Source organism: Canis lupus, chromosome 24 (genome assembly GCF_003254725.2).
Source record: "Canis lupus dingo isolate Sandy chromosome 24, ASM325472v2, whole genome shotgun sequence".
NCBI lineage: Eukaryota > Metazoa > Chordata > Mammalia > Carnivora > Canidae > Canis > Canis lupus.
Window position 1 is genome coordinate 5,519,010 of NC_064266.1, and position 18,918 is coordinate 5,537,927.

Here is an 18,918-nt window from a genome sequence, read left to right on the forward strand (position 1 = left end):
CACGGTTGCCAAACCAGGTCCCCCATAGAGCACCTGCCGTCCTCCTGAGGGGATCTGTGTGTGCGCACGTGTGTCCAGCTGTGATTGGCACAAACCCCCACCCCTTCCTGTTTCAGGTCAGGCAGCAGTTGAGTGAGATGAAGAGCCACGTAGAGGATGGTGACGTAGCTGGGTCCCCAGCTGCCCCCCCAGCAGAGCAGGACCCTGTCGAGGTTAGGGCGGTGAGCCGGGCCCCAGATGTTTGTCACTAACAGCCTGTGTGGCCCCCTCCCACCTGGGAGGGAGGTGCAGGCCCCCCCCCACTCCGCCCAGCCAGGCATTGCCCACTCCTGCCCCCACCCCCACCCCGGGTCCGGAGGGCGCCCTAGAACAGAGCGAGGGAAGCAACCGGTAGAGAGGTATCAGCCCCTGGATCCTAACAGCACGTGTGGGAGGGGTGACGGGGAGTGGGTGGCCAGGCCTGCCGTTAGGAAGCCGTGTCGGGGAGGGCGCCGGCAGGGTGCTGGCTCCCCAGACTCTCGAGCCAAGGGACGGTGGTTGAGAGCCCTCTGCGGGAGCCAGGGCCGTCAGCACAGCGGTGGAGATGGAGCTCTGGGGCAGCCTCATCTTGGGGGCCGCAGAGGTCCTAGCAGCATGTGTTCCATCCCCAGCTCTGTCCCCGGGGCCAAGGCACCATCTCCCCACTGTGGGGCTTGGGGAGCGACAGTCACCTGCGGGTGGGTAGACACGGGCTCCCCGGCCAGCCAGAGGCAGGGAGAGGCTTCTCGTTAGAGCTAGCAGGTAGAGCGTGCCGGAGCCAAGGTCCCCAGCCCCCCGCCCCCCCACCCCGCGGCCTCCCACAGTCTGGGGGTGGTGTTCCCATGCAGCTGAAGGCGCAGCTGGAGCGGACAGAGGCCACCCTGGAGGACGAGCAGGCGCTGCGGAGGAAGCTCACGGCCGAGTTCCAGGAGGTCAGGCCCTGTCCGTGCCGTCAGCGTCAGGGCCATGGGGATGCGGGTGGGGGCTCTGCTGGGCCATCCGTGGCTACACTGTGGGTCATCTGGCGTCTGTGCGTGCGGCCCCCGCTGGCCGCCCCCACAGCCTTGAACCCGCGCCCCTCCCTGCGGGGCGTCTGGCGTCCTGCCCACACCCTTCTGCCCTCCCCCCCAAGGCTCAGAGCTCCGCGTGCCGGCTCCAGGCCGAGCTGGAGAAGCTCCGCAGCACAGGGCCCCTGGAGTCTTCAGCAGCAGAGGAGGCCACACAGCTGAAGGTAGAAGTGGGGCTCCTGCTCCAGAGTGGGCTCAGGAAAGGGGGGCCAACACCCACGCCCCGCCCCTGGGCTCACCGCCAGCTGCGCAGCCCCAGCTTCCTAGGTTGCTGTCTGGCGTGGGAGGGGGAGGAGCCATCTTGAGGCCCCTTGATTGGGGGGGGGGGGCAGGCTCCCTAAACTCCAGTGTCACACATGGCAGCCACTAGTCCGTGTGGCTCTGTCACACTAGCCTCCGTGCACCGTAGGACGTCCCTGGTGTCACAGGCAGTGCTCCTGGCCGAGCTGGTAGCCGCAGCACAGACCCCTCTCTGGGGCAGCAGGGAGCCACATCCTCACACCTTTGGAGGACGCCCAGTTCCCAGGCAGCAAGGCCTCACATGCACAGCCAGGTGGTCTTCTTGCTGTGTGCCACATGGTGACTCATCCCCTTGGACCCCTCTGATCCCCAGGAGAGACTAGAAAAAGAGAAGAAACTAACCAGTGACCTGGGACATGCTGCCACCAAATTGCAGGAGCTTTTGAAGACCACCCAGGAGCAGCTGGCAAAGGAGAGAGACACAGTGAAGAAGTTGCAGGAGCAGTTGGACAAAACAGTGAGTGCCCTGGCCCTGCCCACAGCCTTGGCTCCCCCATGACCCTGGGGTGGGGGGTTGGTTGTGGGGGCGGTCCCAGGACTCCTGGGGTGCAGGGCAGACAGGAGACTAGGCCTGGGGGCCGGAGGTATTGGGGACAGACTCCTGAAAGCCGGGAGCAGGACACACAGCCTTCTGGGCCCAGCACCCACCCTTCCACAGCTCCCTTGGGTGAGGGGTGCATCTCTGACACCTCCCCGCCCCACTGACAGCCATCTGTCAGTGCCAGGGTCCTCCCCAAGCTCAGGGACCTCCCTCTTCTCCTGTATCCTCTGCTCCACTCTGGTTCTCCAGGCTGGCCGTGCTGGGTGTTCTCGGGACTGGAGGTCCCCAGGAGTCAGGGGTGAGCGCTTGCCTCGGCTCCTCGGCCTCAGCCTCTCCCTCCCTCTGCCCACCTTTGTTCACAGGACGACAGCAGCTCAAAGGAGGGCACTTCTGTCTGAGTCTGCTCTTCGGGAAAAGAAGTTCCCATTCAACTTACCAAAATGCCTTACACATTCCTTACAAATAAATAAACCAACCAACACACCGTTATCCAGGCCCAACCTCCAGTAGCTCTGAGAGAAGCCATGAGAGACTCTTAGAATCACAGAAATAGACCTTCCAGACCCCTTGTTTGTAAAAGAACCTTTGTCACATTTGATAAACACTATTCCCCAGGACCAGCCCTGGACCACCACCGAGCAGACGCCAAAGCCCTTACCAGCTCTGTGACAGACCCCAGGGTATGTGCTGGGGAGGCCGGGACGCTGGGTATCTGTATGTCAATCAGTGCAATTGTTTTCTTCCCCTGGGTTGGGGGTCAGGAGGCGAGCGGCCTGGTGGTGAGTCTCCAGGGCTGTGGAGCAGACTGGAGGGGCCCAGCCCAGCCGGGGAGGCAGCAGCCCCTCACCCCCGGGGGAAGTTGCCAGCAAGAACTGATGTGTGACTTCCTGGATGTTAATGCCATTAAAACCAACATTGTTGCCCGGCACTTTTGGTCTAGTCTGATCGCTGGTGCTCCCCCACCTTGCCGCGGGGCCCGAGGAACACGGGAAGGAGGCTCCTGGGGAAGGAACAAGTGTGCTACTTGGCTTCCCTGAAGGCAAGAGATCAGCAGCTGTCCTGGGCCCTGAGGCTCGTGGCTTCTGGGCTCTCCCTAGCACATCTGGCCGTGGCACCTGGTGGCCAAGTGTCCATGCCCCCACCCTTGAGCATCTGAGGTTACCTGAGCAGGCCATGGGTGACCTAGGTGGTCATGTGAGGTGAGCTCTGTGAACAGACAAGGCATCTGTGACCTGGCTGGGGTTCAGATGCTCATCTGTGCCTCAAGAGGATGGCCTGGAGCTGGAGCAACCGGCTCACAGGTGCGACGACCCTCACATCCACTGTGCCTGTGGGGGCCCGAGCAGCGTGCTCCTTGGGCTGGGGCATGGGGGGCTTGGAGACCCGGGCAGTGTGTTCTTTAGCTTCCAGCCCGTGAATCTGCATGAGCAAGACTGGGTCTCGGCTTCTGGGGAGTGCCTCATCTGTGGACCACCCAACCATGCTGTGTGGCGCCCATGCTGCAACAGTATTGGGATCAGGGTGCCGGAATTTTGGGGAGGCTCCCCAGAGAAATGAGCTTAACCTGGAGTTCGCCAGAGCAGGAGGCATTTGTCAGGAGAGGGGAGGGCTCTAGACCCAGGGGAAAGCAGGTGTGGGGATGGGGGTGGAGGGCAAGCAGGCCCTGTGGAGCCAGGTTACAAAGGACAAGGCATCTGGACAGGTGAGGCAGTAGGAGCCACGAGATATTTAAGCGAGAGGAGACCATCATACCTGTTCCAGAACTCTGGAGGGGCTCAAGTGGAGAGGGGAGGCCCACAGGACTTGGGATGCAGGAGACTTAACGGGAGTAAGTGACGATACTGGATGCCGGCCAAGTGCCTAGCCTTGTGCTGGGTTCTCACATGACACCTTCCGGTCCCCACAAGAGGTACACCCTGTCCCCCCTCCCCACAAAGAATCCCCATGAAAGTGAAAGCTCACCTAGTACAAGACAAGGCAGGTTTCAAACCCACCTCCAACATTTGTGTCCAGGCATCACTCAGCCTCGGGGGTCAGCCGGAGGGGAAGAGTTTTGGAGTCCATGGACTCCACGAACAGTGGCCAAGTCCCCCCGACCTGTGGCCCCCTCACTGTGTCTTCCATGTGCTCCAAGCATGAGGAACATGGACTCCGTGTGGAAGGACTGGCCTTAGTGGGGGTGGTGGGGGTCACAACGCCCTCTCCCATCAAGGCCAGTGGTACGGGGCCCTGGTCAGTGTGTACCAGACACCTGCATCAGAAGCGTCACTGCAGCCCTGTGAGCTGACATTTCTAGTCCGCTCCTCTCCCCCTGCCACGGTGACCGCAGAATTGAGAACTGAAGGCACAGGGAAGGGTGCCTTGGGGTAAGAAAGGCAGGGGAGAGGCCTGGGGGTACCAAGCTGCTGCCTTTGGGTGCTACACGGTGACAGCTGCTCCCCAGGTCCTGGCTCTAGCCCCACTCCCTCAGACTACGTGGCAGAGACCAGCTGGGGTCTGCCTGTGTCAGGAGGTAAAGGCCAGCACGACGCAGGCTGTGGGACCTCAGGAGGCTGACCTGGGACTCCAGAAATGCCACCTTGGAGATGACTTGCAGCTCAAGCTCTTAAGGGCCCATCATCCGTCTGCCCCACCTGCCCCAGCAGGTGCCACACAGCCTCAAGGCTCGGCAGAGGGAACCCAAGTCTGCTAAGCAGCTTCCCTCGTTGCCGTTCCTGGGAAGGTTCCATGGTCAGGCTGGGGAAGACAGAGCCCTCAGAAGGTGCTAGAACAGGGGGTCGATAGGCCCCTCTGGTGTTCCTCAACGTGGCACAGATGCCTGGCTCATTGGCCTGGCCATTCCTGCAGTCCCTTGCTTTGAAGTTCAGCGTGGAAGCAGGAATCGCCCCGGCTGGGCTAGAGTACTTGTCAACGGACAGGCCCTGGTCTCCCCTAGGCCTGGCTTTACAGAGGCCACTGCCCCCAAGACCCCCCAACAGTGCAGCTGGGAGAATTCTGAGAACATCTAGTCTCTACCCTGCCCTTCAGAGGCTCCTGGACTTGACCCGAAGCTCCAGGGTCACGCAGCCCATGAATTAGCATCTCCAGACCTGGTAACCCCATCACGCCAGCAGCAGCTATTTCGACAGCTTCACTGGTCATCTGCATGATACTCAGTAAAATGTACAAACACCAGGATGCCTGGCCTGTAGGCAGCAAAAACACAAGAGTTTAGAAACCACTAGACACCCTCCATAAACGCCTTCTCTCTCAGATTCACTCACAGGATTAGAACCTCAAAAGAACGGTTTCCTCTTCTGCCCCAGTTCCAGCCTCATCCTTGGCATTGAACAAGATCTAACCTTCGAATTCCAGATGTTAGAAACAAAGAACCCTGGAGTATAATGGGAAAAGCTAAGGGCCGCAACAAGACAGACCCAAGCTGTGGTCCCAGTCCCGCCACTTACAAGTTGTGTGACCTTAGGCAACTTCCTTCTCTGTACTGCCCGCCAAGGGCAATGGCTACAGGCTCGTAAATCTCCCAGGCGAGCCCCCGGACAGACGGCCAGCCACACACAGCCCCTTAACTGGAATTTCACCCTCTCACAGCCACAATGCAAGGGTGGGTGATCTTTGAGCAACCAAGAGGTTAGGGGTACGAGTGCCCCCACCCTACACAGTGAAAAGTATGTTACTTTTGACTCTCCCATAAACGAATAGGCTACTAGTGACCTGAAGCCTCACCAGTAACAAACAGATCAATGCATCTTTGTGTTATGTGGATTATACACTGTTTTCTTAAAGCTAAAGAAAATGTTAAAATCATGAGGGAAATACATATCTAGTCCTGCACAATTAAAAAAAAAAAGTCCACATATTATAAATGGACCCACACAGTTTAACCCTGTGTGGATCCCAGGGATCAACTATCATGACCCTTTTTGGAGCTGCAGCCCCACTGGAACTTGGTCTGGAGACTGTAAACTGTATTTCAGAAATGCCCAAATCATGAGAAAGTGATGTGTCCCTGGGCATATCCAGTCTGACAGTCCAAACGGCAAAAAAACAGCCAAGACCCAGAGGCTGCACTTCCTATGTGTGGACCAGCCAGCACTCTGGGCAGTTCTGAAAAAAAAAAAAGGAAACCACTCGACTGAGCCTAATTCTATTACCTGAGTCACTGTGCTGTTTTCTCGGGGATTAATATTACCTGAAATAACAAACTTCATAGTCAAGCTCTGAATTTGTTAGCAGTGGCTTTATTTGCTTCTTTCCCAGGGCAAGAGTATCAGTAGACAAACCTTCACTCAGCCTTCCGCAGACATGCTTTTTTGTACTGTGTCTGCACTTGTAAAACTGTAAACATGTTTGCTGAAAGAGTATAACCTGCAGTTTTATTCCTCACCAGTGTTAGCTGAGGTCTCAGACTCTGATTTTGCATCAGGATTACCTGGCATCCTTGTTAGCAGGATTCTTAGGCCCCAACCTCAGGAATCCAGTAAGACTGTCTCAAAAGTTCCCCTAGGTAGAGATACAAGTAACTATTAGCATCTTCCCAGTTTCTGGTGTAAGAGCAGAGTGGTGGGAGATGTTTAGATTCTCTTACACCATTGTACCCTGTTTGAAATCCTCCCCATAGCATGCATCCTTCTCCCACCTCCCACTTCTCATCATCCCCAGCACGCCCCTCCACACGCATGCAAATGCACACACACCAGCAGGGAGTGGTGGTTATACAAGTAGTGCCACGTGTCACAGATGACTTCCTCCTTCTAGAACTCCTTGAGCCATCTCTATCTACATGGCTATCTACATGGCTGATTCTTGAGTAAGGCAGCCTCGGCCTGCAACGCTTCTCGGGAGGCCTCTTAATATACACTGTTGCTGAAAGCACTGCTTTGCAGTAGAGAAAATCAAAAATTCAGGATGAAAGAATGACAGCAGCCTATCAGTAAGCCAACAGCCAACACTGTCTTCTAGACAATTTTAAGAGAAGTATTTTGATAAAGTATAACTTTTCTACCTCCCAAATAAATCAGGAGATAAAAGCCTGGAATCTGGATACAAATTTGGAGCAAGGAAAAGATTCCCAACCTTTTTATACCAACTTCCTCATTCAATAAGAGGAAGAAGGAACTGTGACCGTAGCTCTAATCGTCTGAAATACCCAAACCTCCAGGCCTCATCTCATTTATGGAAGGCAAAGTCCTTCCATCCCCAATTCCCATGTGAATAATTACACAAGAGGTAAGTTAAAAATGCTTCCTTTATTACATAAAGCCAATACTGCTACTTCTAAGTTCAACTGCGTGCATCTCTATATCGTTCAAAGTGTCATGCCTGTGATGTTAAAGACAATCACTTCCAAGTGTCATCAGGTAGTGGCTTCCTGTGGGTGTCATCCATGATCCCTGCTCCCTGTTCCACAGACATTCAACAACCTGTTCTAGGGAATGAACAAGTTCTCCCAGGCCCCGGCGTAGACATAGACTCAAGGTTCTTCCACACTTTCCTGTGCCAGAAGCACATGACTCTGAAGGAGACACAGTCAAAGATGCTGCAGGTGCCCCAGCTGGTCACTACGCCATTTTATCATCTTCATTAACGAAGTGTTGTGATCACAGTGGAGCCCTAATCTGCATTATAATAACAAAGGTATTGCACATTCTCCTGAGGACACACCATGATTTTATGTCCAAGATGCAAGGTCACTCTCCGAACAGTCTCCCAGCTACCAAGTGGAGAGCTCACTGCAGATGCAGGGAGCTGCTTCCTGTACTCCAACTGCGTGCTCAAAATAGTGCTTTGCAAGATCAGCGCTGGTTAGAAGTGTGCACAGCTCTGAGGCAGTCTCCATCACACATTTGCTAGAATTAAAAGACTGCCTGACTTAGTCTTACTGTAGTTAGTATATTAGTGCTGTTACACGTGGTAAGGAGATTTATTTTCCATTATGCAGTTTAGCTCAAGAGAGAATAAAGAATTTGGGCCAAAATATAACCAGAGTATGACCAATTCTCTAAGCAAAAGAAACAAAGTAACTGCTGAGGTTACAAAGATGCAATAATTCTCTTCATATGGCCCTTGTGCTGTTTGGTGAACTGCACTATTAAAAATCATGAGTTTAACAAAAACCTTTACAAGCCAACTCATCAAAACAGGTATTTGGCCAATAAGAATTTAATGTCACACCAGTAACACTTTATATTTTAGATTTATTTAGGGCCATCTGCACATGTTTTAGAATATTTAGTTTACTTTAACAGATGACAAGACAGCTCCCCCTCAGTGAGACCCTGGCCTAAACATAGTTGCTTTACTTATATAGCAAGAGGATAACATTAAACATGGAAGCTTTCGATTTGTGGCACTGAATGATGGTCTACACAGGGCATCCTTCAAAAGCTACAATTAAGGATCCACCTAGTTTTTCAGCAATACAAGCCCGATTGAGGTCTTCTGGCCCATTTGCTTGACATTCGTGTTTTATGCCTAGGGAGGAAAAACAACAATTCTGTTTAAGAATTATAGCAGTAATGTAACCTATTTCTCTACGACAGGAAACTGTTTTAAAACACCAGTTCTAATATGGATCAGCTGCGGAACATACTACACAGTAAAGAGAATAAATAATCTGTAACTACATGCATCAAAATGAATGACTAACAGAACACTGACTAAAAGAAGCCAAACTTCATAAAAGCATAATCTGATTGATTCTATTTGTATAACAGAAAAGCAGCCAAAGCTATTTTATGCTGCTAGAAGCCAGGGTGCTGGTACCCCTGTGGAAGGACCAAGAGAAGATAGAAGGGGCAGGAGGGGAGACTTCTGGAGTATTGGTTGTTAAATCAAGAAACCACAATTTTGTTCAGTTTGTGAACACTGACTTCTACAAAAATTTATGATGCACACATTTCTATTCCGTGCTTCATTTTTTTTTTAAAGATTTATTTATTTATTTATGACAGAGAGAGAGAGAGAGAGAGAGAGAGAGAGAGAGAGAGAGAGAGGCAGAGACACAGGAGGAGGGAGAAGCAGGCTCCATGCTGGGAGCCTGACGTGGGACTTGATCCCGGGTCTCCAGAATCGCGCCCTGGGCCAAAGGCAGGCGGTAAACCGCTGAGCCACCCAGGGATTCCCCTATTCCTTGCTTCAATAAAAAGTTAAAAAACTAGGTCTAGTCATTTTCTTGGTTTTTAAAATAGAAGTAAAAAAATGTAAATTCAATGTTTTGATTGAACAGTTGATTTTAGTCAATGTATTGAAGAATAAGAGTATTTACAACTGGCGTCTCCTTTGCTCTAGAAAAGCTAGCTCTCCAGTGGTATTATACTACATATTTAAGAAATCTATCACAATGAAAATGATGTAAAATGTGTTCCTGATGGTTTTCTCAGAAAAATTACATCACCTCACTGCAGAATGAGCTCATTTAGGGAATGACATACACTAGCTTCTCTGTAAACAGCTGCTATTTTTTAAACAGCTGCAATGTTTCTGATCCAGTATAATTTTAAGACCATTTCTTAAGCCGCAGAAAGTACAGCACATCAGTTTTTGGACCACTTAGGACTGGAGAAAGCTAGTGACAGTTTCTCTAGGGGAAAAAAAGCAGCAAGGTGACCCTCTTTTATGTCATCAGGTCAAGTTTACATAGCAATTCCCTTTCCTTTACTGAAAGGCAACACAGAAGGATGGTGAGGGATCCACCGCCAACCTTTCTCATTTGCGCTGTGGCATGCTGGGGAGTCCTGTTAAGACATCAGTTAACCAACTGGTGAACACACTTCTGGCGGGGGGGAGCGGGGGGGGCGGTTGCTGCCCAGCATCAACCCAAATGCATGTAGATTCTGACAGGCCTCATCTAAGAAGCAGGTTTGAAGGAAAGAAGTGAGAATTTTTGTTTTCCTAAAGTAAAACAAGCAAGAGCAAACCTGTTCTACTACAGGAATATAAAAACCAGCCACAGTAAAAAACAAAAACTACACTGGGCCAAGCCTTCTGATCCTGGCTCGCTCAGCAGCTATTTGGAGCAAGCCATGGCAAGGAAAGTGGTGGGGCAACCTCTTAAACTGAGTTCACACGATCCAGATGAAGCCTCCCATTCTACAGAGGAGAGAATCAGGGCCCAAGGAGGTTAAGCGCTTTGGGCCAGGGTCACACAGCAGTTAGGTGACATGCTTAGCCCTTAGTGCAGGCCTTGGGGCATTTGCCTCATGCTCTTCCCATCATACCAACACTTCCTCCTGGCTGGAGGCAGTAAGTGTATGGTCAGGCCATCTCAACAGGATCCCAATCACCCCATGGCAAGTCAAAGGTAAGTGGCCAATTCAAGGGGTGAGGGTATGAGTCAGTTACCTAAAATCACACCATTCCAAAGTCAAGCTAGAGATAAAGAGTATCCTTTCCCATTTATGAATGTTTCCTTTTTGCAACTTTGTTATGTCAACACATTCACAGGCAATAATAAATTCATTATGTAGTATGGACAATGTAAACCAATTAATCTCCATATGCTATGGGAGAAACTCGGCAGCATACCAAACTAATTTAAAACCAGCCTAAACAAGTGATATAGTGATATGCATGCAATGTCTAGAGAATAAGGGTTTTTTTTTTGTTGTTTTTTTGTTTTTTTGTTTTGTCTCCACCCCTCTACACACACAGCCCAGAGAATAAGGTTTTTAGACAGGTAGTTCAGTTCCAGGGTGACCAGCACAAGGCAGAAGACATGCTAAAAGCTAGGTTCAACCTTCCAGGTTTTCTTCAAAACAGGCAGCACTTGCCTTCTTTGTTACCAAGGCTCTTCAAAGGAAATAAGGTGCTTCTTAGAAAAGATGTAGCCCCCCCATTCCAGGGGTTCACCACACCTCTAAATATTTGGAAGTAAATCTAATCCATACCTTGAAATTTCTTTTTGATTGCATCCTTGGAGCTTGCATAGATCATTTTACTTTTCAGAGGAGCTAGTTCTGGTGCCCTGAATAAAGATATGCCAAAAATGAAAAAAAAGATTTAGAGGAAGTACAATTACACTGTTAAACATTTGCATCCCTGGTGGGGGAGAGTCCTCAGAATCTCCTGAGAGTTTTTATTTATTTATTTGAGAGGGAGAGAGGGAGAGCACGAGCAAGCATGAGTGGGGGGAGGAACAGAGGGAGAGGAAGAAGCAGACTCCTTGCTGAGCAGTGAGCCTGATGTGGGGTGGGGCTCCATCTCCAGACTCCAGGATCATGACCTGAGCTAAGACAGATGCTTAATCAACTGAAACACTCAGGTACCCCTCCTGACAGTGTTTTGCTAACTACATAATTTTTCTATTTCTCCACCTCCTTAGAGACTTTCAAGGACAAGCAAACACAGAATGGCTCAGGTTGACTAAGGGGGAAAAAATTAGAGAACCACCAACTGAAGATCAGATTAACAGGGCCATAATAAAACAACACTGGATAATTGACTGTATTACTCAATTTGTTTTCTTTAAATTTACCCATTTTTATCAATGAAAACTTGTGTTCAGATTAATAACAATCATCTTGTTTTTAAAATGCTTTTTGCTTAGAAAAAAGTTTCAGAAAGTACAGAGAGTAATCTGTAAATCAAGTATCTGCCACCCTGAATTAAGTAATGCTAGCAATTTTAGCATTTTAGCTTCAGATTATTTATAATATATTCTTTTTTAGAAAACAAAGTGGAAGTCCCCTTCTTAATCCTCACCATTTAGGTCTATTCCAATAGACAAACAGCAAATTCTGACCACATGAGTACTTGCTTTCCATCTTAGTCTAACATAACAGAACATGTCACAAGGATGCTTTATAAGCTCAAGCCATTCACCAATTATGCCTTGCCAATATTACTATTATCTTGTATCTACACAAATTGTAGTGTCTCCCTCCTCCTGAATGAATACTGGAAGCACTGAAAGCTCCTCATCACTTTCTTCACCAGCAATATTGAAAAACAACCGACATATTAACAATTGTCAGAAAAATCTCATCCTATTCAAACTGCTGGTCCATGAATGCATCATTTCCCACTACGCCACCAAACCCCAGGCCTGCCTCTGCTCCATACTCTTTTGATACACTCCTACATGGAGTGTAGTTAAATACTTTTAAACACCTAAAGCTTGCATTATTTGCCATATTTCTAGACCATTCCACAGTTATTAGCACCAATGGCTAGTGTGGACCTCATTTAGTTTACTCCACCCACAGAGGGCAGTTCTATTCCTAGGAACCAGGAACAGCAACCTCCATGTCTCTCAGATGCTTATTCTTCCCAACCTGAAGTTCCAAAGAGGGAGGCAGAGCCATAACCACCACCTGAGGTCTAGAAATTGCTTGAGCTGCAAAGTTAAGTGGGTACTTTTTTACACAAAATAGGTCAGGGACAGGAAAAAGCGTTAGCTGTTCTGATTTTAATCTAACCAAATTTTAAAAACACCTTAAGTAAGAGCCATTCCCAGAGTCCTAGACAGAGCCTGTTATGGGAAACTCCTATAAGATTTTACATTTTCTTAAAGCAACAATGCAAAACAAAACACCGCATTAACACTGAATTTCCTTTTCTTCTTTCTACTACTATTTTCCAAATATTCTTTAATAATGATGTATTATTTTCACAGTGTGGGGGGAGGGGAGTATAAAAAACAGAAAAATAGTGCAAATGAAGTAAATAATCACCAATTTAAAAGCCTAAACCTTTAGCTGCTATATCTACCACTCAGCTGTAAATCTCAGAAGGGCAGGCGCTTCATTTGTTACTCACAGCTGTTATCCCAGGCTTTAACACAATATCTGGAATGTGGTAGAAATAAAGGTTCAAATCAGGAATGTGCTCTTCTGAAGTCTCATTAGCTACTAACCTTATGTATGTATATAAGTTCGTAGCTCTCAGGCTTGCAGAACAGTGAACTGCCCCCAAACAAGCACTCTGACCCCACATTTATATCCCACACAGCATCTTGGTTTAATCAAATTTAATAAAGGCTTGCTGAAATGTAACTGAGGTATGAGCTACAGTTACCTTCCTTTAAACAAAAATCCTTTTGACCTTTAAAGGGGCCCTTCTTGCTCGTCTACACCTGAGATGGCTTTTTTTTTTTTCTTTAATGTTTTTAAAGATTGTATTTATTCATTCATGACAGACAGAGAGAGAGGGGCAGGCTCCATGCAGGGAGCCCGATGTGGGACTTGATCCCGGGACTCCAGGATCACGCCCTGGGACCAAGGCAGGTGCTAAACCGCGGAGCCACCCAGGGATCTCCACCTATGTAAGAATTTATCAAGGAAAGTAGTATAATACAACTAAATAAGACATACATGTGTGACTTTTGACTCAAGCTTAATCTCAAACTTAGTTGAAAAGAATAACGAAGTTAAGCAGCCTTTTCAAAAAATGCCATGTAAATAACCTTGTAACACTTTCTCACTATTTAGAACAATGCTGTCCAAAAGGGCTTTCTGCAGTGATGGAAATAACCTGTCTGTGCTACCCAATAAAGTGGTCACTAGTAACATGTGGCTACTGAACATCTGAAATGTGGCAATTCAACTAAGAAAATGAATCTTAAAACGTATTTAATTATTTTAAATAGCCACAGTGGCTAGTGGTTATCCTACTGTCCTAATTATAGTTGCAAAGATAGTGCCAACTTCCAAAGTAGCGAACCACAGGGGTGCCTGTGTGCCTCAGTCGGTTAAGCCTGCAACTCTTGGTTTTGGCTCAGGTCATGATCTCAGGGTCCTGAGACTGAGTCCCTATGCTCAGCAGGGAGTCTGCTTGAGATTCTCTCCCACTCTACCTCTGCCCTACCCCCCATTCACTCTCTCTCAAATAAATACTTTTTTTATTTGAGCCAAATAAAAGCTGACGCTTAACTGACTGAGCCACCCATGCACCCAATAAGTAAATTATTAAAGAAAAAAAAAAAAAAGCAAACCACAGAGGAACAAGTAAAGGATGGGTTTCTTAAAAAGTGAAAGGCTGGTTCCTGCCAAGGCTTATTGGAGAAGGATTTTGGTGGGGTAAACTTTCTTCTCAGGATCCCAGAAGAATTTTGAGAAATTTTAGCTTGTAAGAAGTGAGTTCAGAGAATGCATAAAATCTAGCTCCCAGCCCTACCTCGAAGAAAAAAAATCAACTACTAAAAGTCATATTCAAGTACACAAAGAATAGTTAAAATTTAGTTTGGTCCTACAAACATTAATCCAGGTAAGACATTATGGAACCTTGTAAATAAAAATTAAATGACAATGACTGTAGACAACTTAGCTGAAAATCCTTTCGACTCTAGGAACTGGTTCTCCAAGTGCTAACAATAAGATTAACTCTGAGTTATACAGAAGCTCAATGCTTCTGATGCTTACCACAAAAAAAACATCAATTCCTCTTTTCTGGATTCCTTGGTTTCAAAGCTTGCATCATACAAAGCATAGCGACAATCTTTTTCAGGAAGCATTCCCACAAAATGCTTGAAAGGATCAGTTATGGTTACACCAACATCTCCAACCAAGATCTCTTTCCCTTCTTCTACAATGATGCACTTTTTGTCTGCACTGAGACAAAAAATGACGGCCTTCTTTCTTTTCTTGATTTCTTCTGGTGTGGAGCACTTCCGAACTTTCATGTCATAAAAAATGCGACATACTTCATCTGCAACTTGCACTCCTGAGGCCTATAAGGAGGAAAAAAAGTCAGAAGGAGGGTTATCGCTTTTATCATACCAAATATAAAAACACTAACTTTTTTTATAGATTGACATACACTTCAATTTTTAAGGTATACTCATTAACAGAAAAACAAAATCTAAGCTGCAATTGCTAGTTTCAGTCACTAAACTTTTAAAAGACTACATATATAAAGTATTCATCACTATTGTGCAGGAGTACGGGATGACTGAGCTAATAAAGCAGACCCTCCACCCTAAAGCCTAGAAAAAGGTGCTTCTTCCTAAGGTGCTAGATTCTTCCCTCTTAAAGAGATTGCTCAGAACCCTGGCTGGGAGTAGTCACCTCCCCAGTTTGGATATTACTAATACCCAAAAATCAATGCATAGCACATGGATAGAGTGGCTGTGTTGGGAAAATTCCATCCCACCAGCGTATCTTTCTCTAATGAATTAAAAGGCCTTTGTTCTATGCATATTTCAAAATTATGTGATTAATATTTAGTAACATATTAATCATATGCCTTTAAAATTTCACTTATAAAATCTCCAAGTTTTAAATTAAGATCACCAGATCTTAATTGTTTTAACCACAAAAAAGACACGATAATTATGTGACATGACGGAGGCATTACGGTAATTATCATACTGCAGTACAGAAATGCAACAACGCAATCAACACCTTGTACATCTTCAGCTTACACAACGTTAGTCTATGGTATCTCAATTTTAAAAAGGATAAGAAAATGCTTACTGCCATAAAAAGAAGAGTTTAATTTATGATCGTACTGATCAGAAAAACTACCCTTTTACCACGTTACACTCGTTATTCTAAAATGTGACCCTGACAGCAAAAGGTCTCAATTGAGTTTTTAATCTTTATCTTCTTTAAGGAGTGTTCTTTTTGCATTAACTTTACTTAAGCCATAATTTTCGATGTTTCATCAACTCTGGTGGTTTGCATGTTAGCTTTTCTAAAGCAAGAACTATAAATGAAAGGACGGGGCACCTGGATGGCTTAGTCAGTTAAGTATCTAACTCTTGGTTTCAACTCAGGGTTATGAGATCAAATTCTGTGTCATGCTCCGCACTCAGTGAGGAGCCTGCTAGAGATTCTCTCTCCTCCTCCCACTGCCCCTCTCCACTGCTCTTTCTCTCTAAAATAATTATCTTTAAAAAAAAAAAAAGAGAGGACAGCCCACATATGAGAAAATATTTGCAAATCATATTACCAGTAAGAACTCGTATCCAGAATTAAGACTCCAAATAACTCAAAAATAAAAAAGATGACCCAAATTAAAAATGCATAAAGATCAGAATAGACATTTCCTCCAAAAAGATATAAAAATGGTCAGTAAGCACTTGGAAAAAGTGGTCAACATCATTAGCCATTAGGGAACTACGTATCAAAACCACAAGGATCAAGGATCAAAACCACTATTTTACACCCACTAGGATGACTATAATGGCCGAGAGAGCAGTAACAAATGTTGGTGAGGCTGTTGAGACACTGGACCCTTCCACGTTGCAGACAGAACTGTGAAACAGTGCAGCTGCTTCAGGAAACAGTTTGGCAGCTTCTCAAAAAGCTAAACGTGGAGTTCATACCTATCAATACCACTCCTAGGTATACACACAAGAGAAATGAAAACATATGTCCATATAAAAGCTTGTACTCAAATGCTCAGAGCAGCATGGTTCCTAATAGCTAAAAAGTGGAAGAAAGAATATTTATCAACTGAATGGATAAACAGAATGTGGTACTATCCACATTTGGAATATTATTCAGCCATTAAAAAGTAGTATTATATGTTATAACATGGATAAACCTTGAAAAACATTATGCTAAGTGAAAAAAAGCAAGATACAAAAGGCCACATATTGCATGATTCCATTTCTATGAAATGTTCAAAATAGGCAAATCCATGGGCAGGAAGTAGATCAATGGTTTCTAGGAGCTTAAGGGGAAAAAGAGTGGGACTGACCGCTAATCGGCATGGGGTTTCTTTGTGGTGTGATGAATGCTCTGGGATTTGACAGTGGTGATGGATGTACAACTCTGGAAATACTGAAAACCACTGAATCATACTTTATGATATGTGAATAATATAGCTTACTAAAGCCGTTACTTAAAAACACACGTAAGAATTCTGGGGGTTGGGGCACCTGAGTGACTCAGTGGCTGAGCATCTGCCTTTGGCTCAAATTGTGATCCTGGGGTCCTGGAATGGAGTCCCACACTGGGCTCCCCTTAAAGGAGGCTGCCTCTCTCTCTGCCTCTGTCTCTCATGAATAAAATCTTTAAAAAAAGAAAAAAAAGAATTCTGGGGGTTAAAATGCACTGAGATCCTAGCATTTCCTTAATATTCAGGTAATTGGGCCATTTAATCATTTCATTTATTAAAAGAACTATAATACACTTCATTTCTATCTAATCTAATCCACATTTAATCATAATCTACTTCAATCCTATCTAATCTAATCCATACTTTGTTCATAGACATTCATGAGGTAGTAAATGTATAAAATCAAATCCCATATTGGGCTCCCTATATGGAGCCTGCTTCTCCCTCTGCCTGTGTCTCTGCCCCTCTCTCTGTGTCTCTCATGAATAAAATCTTTAAAAAAAAAAAAAGAATATACAAATATTCCTCAATTTTCAAAAGTTCAAGTTATATCAATTTGCTTTTACGAAAGACTTGCATTAGTACCTGTTTTCACAGACCAATAGAAATCTAACGATATTCCTGTTTACAAAAAAAATACAAAAAGCCAATATAGCATTCAGCATTTGTATGGAGGCAGTGCAGTGTGGACCCCAAGCAGTGAGAGTGGTGGCGCCACCAACCTCCCTCCCCAGATCTACAACTCAGCATCTCCACATCAAGCCACCACAGCTTTAAACTCTTGTCTATGAGCATCTGTGATATATCTCAATTTATTTTGTTCAGCAGTAACCAAGATGTGTCCTAAGGTATCAAAAGAGCCCAAGAAAGGTTATGTTTGGGTCTGGAAATGCTCAGAATTTTTTCCATAGAAATTAATGGTAATCGCTACACCATTCTAGCTTATGAAAGGTTTCACAGGCTTGCTCTACTTTTGGATAGTGGTAGAAACCTTTTTCCTCTAAAATAAGAAAAGGGAGGGTAACGGAGGAGATCTCAGAGTGGCTCAGCGGTTTAGCACCTGCCTTTGGCCCAGGGCGTGGTCCTGGAGTCCAGGGATCAAGTCCCACATCGGGCTCCCTGCATGGAGCCTGCTTCTCCCTCTGCCGGTGTCTCTGCCTCTCTCTCTCTCTCTCTCTCTCTCTCTCTCTCTCTGGGTCTCTCATGAACAAATAAATAAAATCTTAAAAAAAAAAGAGAGAGAGGGTAACAGAAAAGGAAGATAGATACACTGCTAAAAACTAGAAAACCTCCATTTTCTCTGTGAAATATAAACCAGAAGTAGAGCAGGGGTTTGAGGGAATATTAGGTAAAGATTCAGAACAGCTGTTACGGGGAGTTCCAAAGGGAATCACCTGAGGACAAGCAAAGGGGCTTTAAGGACCTCTGAAGGTTCAGCTGATGGCAGAAAGGCTGGCGGGAGAACAATCTGGCAGTACATGGGTGTTGATGGCAGTTAGATGGAAAGGAAGGACTCTGCATTCTCCCTAGGAGACTTTATCCATGCTTAAAATTTCAATCATCTAATCCAAATGACTTGCATATTGTTCAGATCTGCTTTTCTGAACTGCTTTATATTCAATTTCCTATCTAACATCTCCAACTGGATGTGTCAAAAGAGATCTGACGCTTAGCCTGTCCAAAGTCCCCTTTAGCCAGTCTTCCTTTCTCAGTACATACCATCATTCTGGTTACACAGATTCCAAACCTATGAGATACCCTCAACAGTGCCTTCTCCCTCAGCTCACCTGGCTCTCTGGCTTTTCAAATATTTTTCCAAGACATTCAGCTCTCTCCATCTCTGTTACCTCTCCCCCAGCCCAAGCTACCACTTTCTGTTATCTGAAATGTTAAAATAAAGCCCAAGTGGCTGCAAGGGAGACAGATCAAGGTATGTGTACACCACACTGGTTCCTCTTTGTGGCCACATAGGAAGACTACATTCCCCAGCCTTCCTTGTAAATTCAGCTGGGGCCCCAGAGTTCTACTCAGCAAGAGGTGAGCACAGTGAGACAAACAACTTCCAGTCCTGGCTCTTCAAAAATGATCTTCAAGCTCTGTCTTCGAGGACCTTGGTGGACATACTTTAAGATAGAAGAGGGCTGCTGACTCTCCTCAACTCTGCATGATAGAGAGAAGTCTTTTCTGTGTTGAGCCACTAAGATTTTAGGT

General features: G+C 46.3%; 2 protein-coding genes across 16 annotated transcripts in view; one reads left to right on the plus strand and one right to left on the minus strand.

The window, feature by feature from the left end:
• The window catches only part of RRBP1 (ribosome binding protein 1), a 65,403-nt gene extending 62,549 nt beyond the window's left edge, over window positions 1–2,854 (plus strand). For 11 of the 14 annotated variants that reach the window (XM_049100568.1, XM_049100567.1, XM_049100570.1 and 8 more), the window contains 5 exons: window positions 117–212; window positions 843–950; window positions 1,151–1,249; window positions 1,699–1,842; window positions 2,289–2,854. In XM_049100568.1, coding sequence (XP_048956525.1) covers window positions 117–212; window positions 843–950; window positions 1,151–1,249; window positions 1,699–1,842; window positions 2,289–2,324 — 483 coding nt within the window. In that variant the 3' untranslated portion in view covers window positions 2,325–2,854. The remainder of the gene's footprint in view (window positions 1–116; window positions 213–842; window positions 951–1,150; window positions 1,250–1,698; window positions 1,843–2,288) is intronic. The other 3 variants (XM_049100571.1, XM_049100569.1, XM_049100576.1) reach the window with 2 other exon arrangements.
• A 4,299-nt stretch (window positions 2,855–7,153) lies between these two features.
• DSTN (destrin, actin depolymerizing factor) overlaps window positions 7,154–18,918 on the minus strand; it is a 36,838-nt gene continuing 25,073 nt past the window's right edge. The window contains exons 2-4 of one of the 2 annotated variants that reach the window (XM_049100581.1): window positions 14,283–14,590; window positions 10,812–10,888; window positions 7,154–8,397 (exon numbers count right to left, since the gene is read on the minus strand). In XM_049100581.1, coding sequence (XP_048956538.1) covers window positions 8,288–8,397; window positions 10,812–10,888; window positions 14,283–14,590 — 495 coding nt within the window. In that variant the 3' untranslated portion in view covers window positions 7,154–8,287. The remainder of the gene's footprint in view (window positions 8,398–10,811; window positions 10,889–14,282; window positions 14,591–18,918) is intronic. The other variant, XM_049100582.1, reaches the window with a different exon arrangement.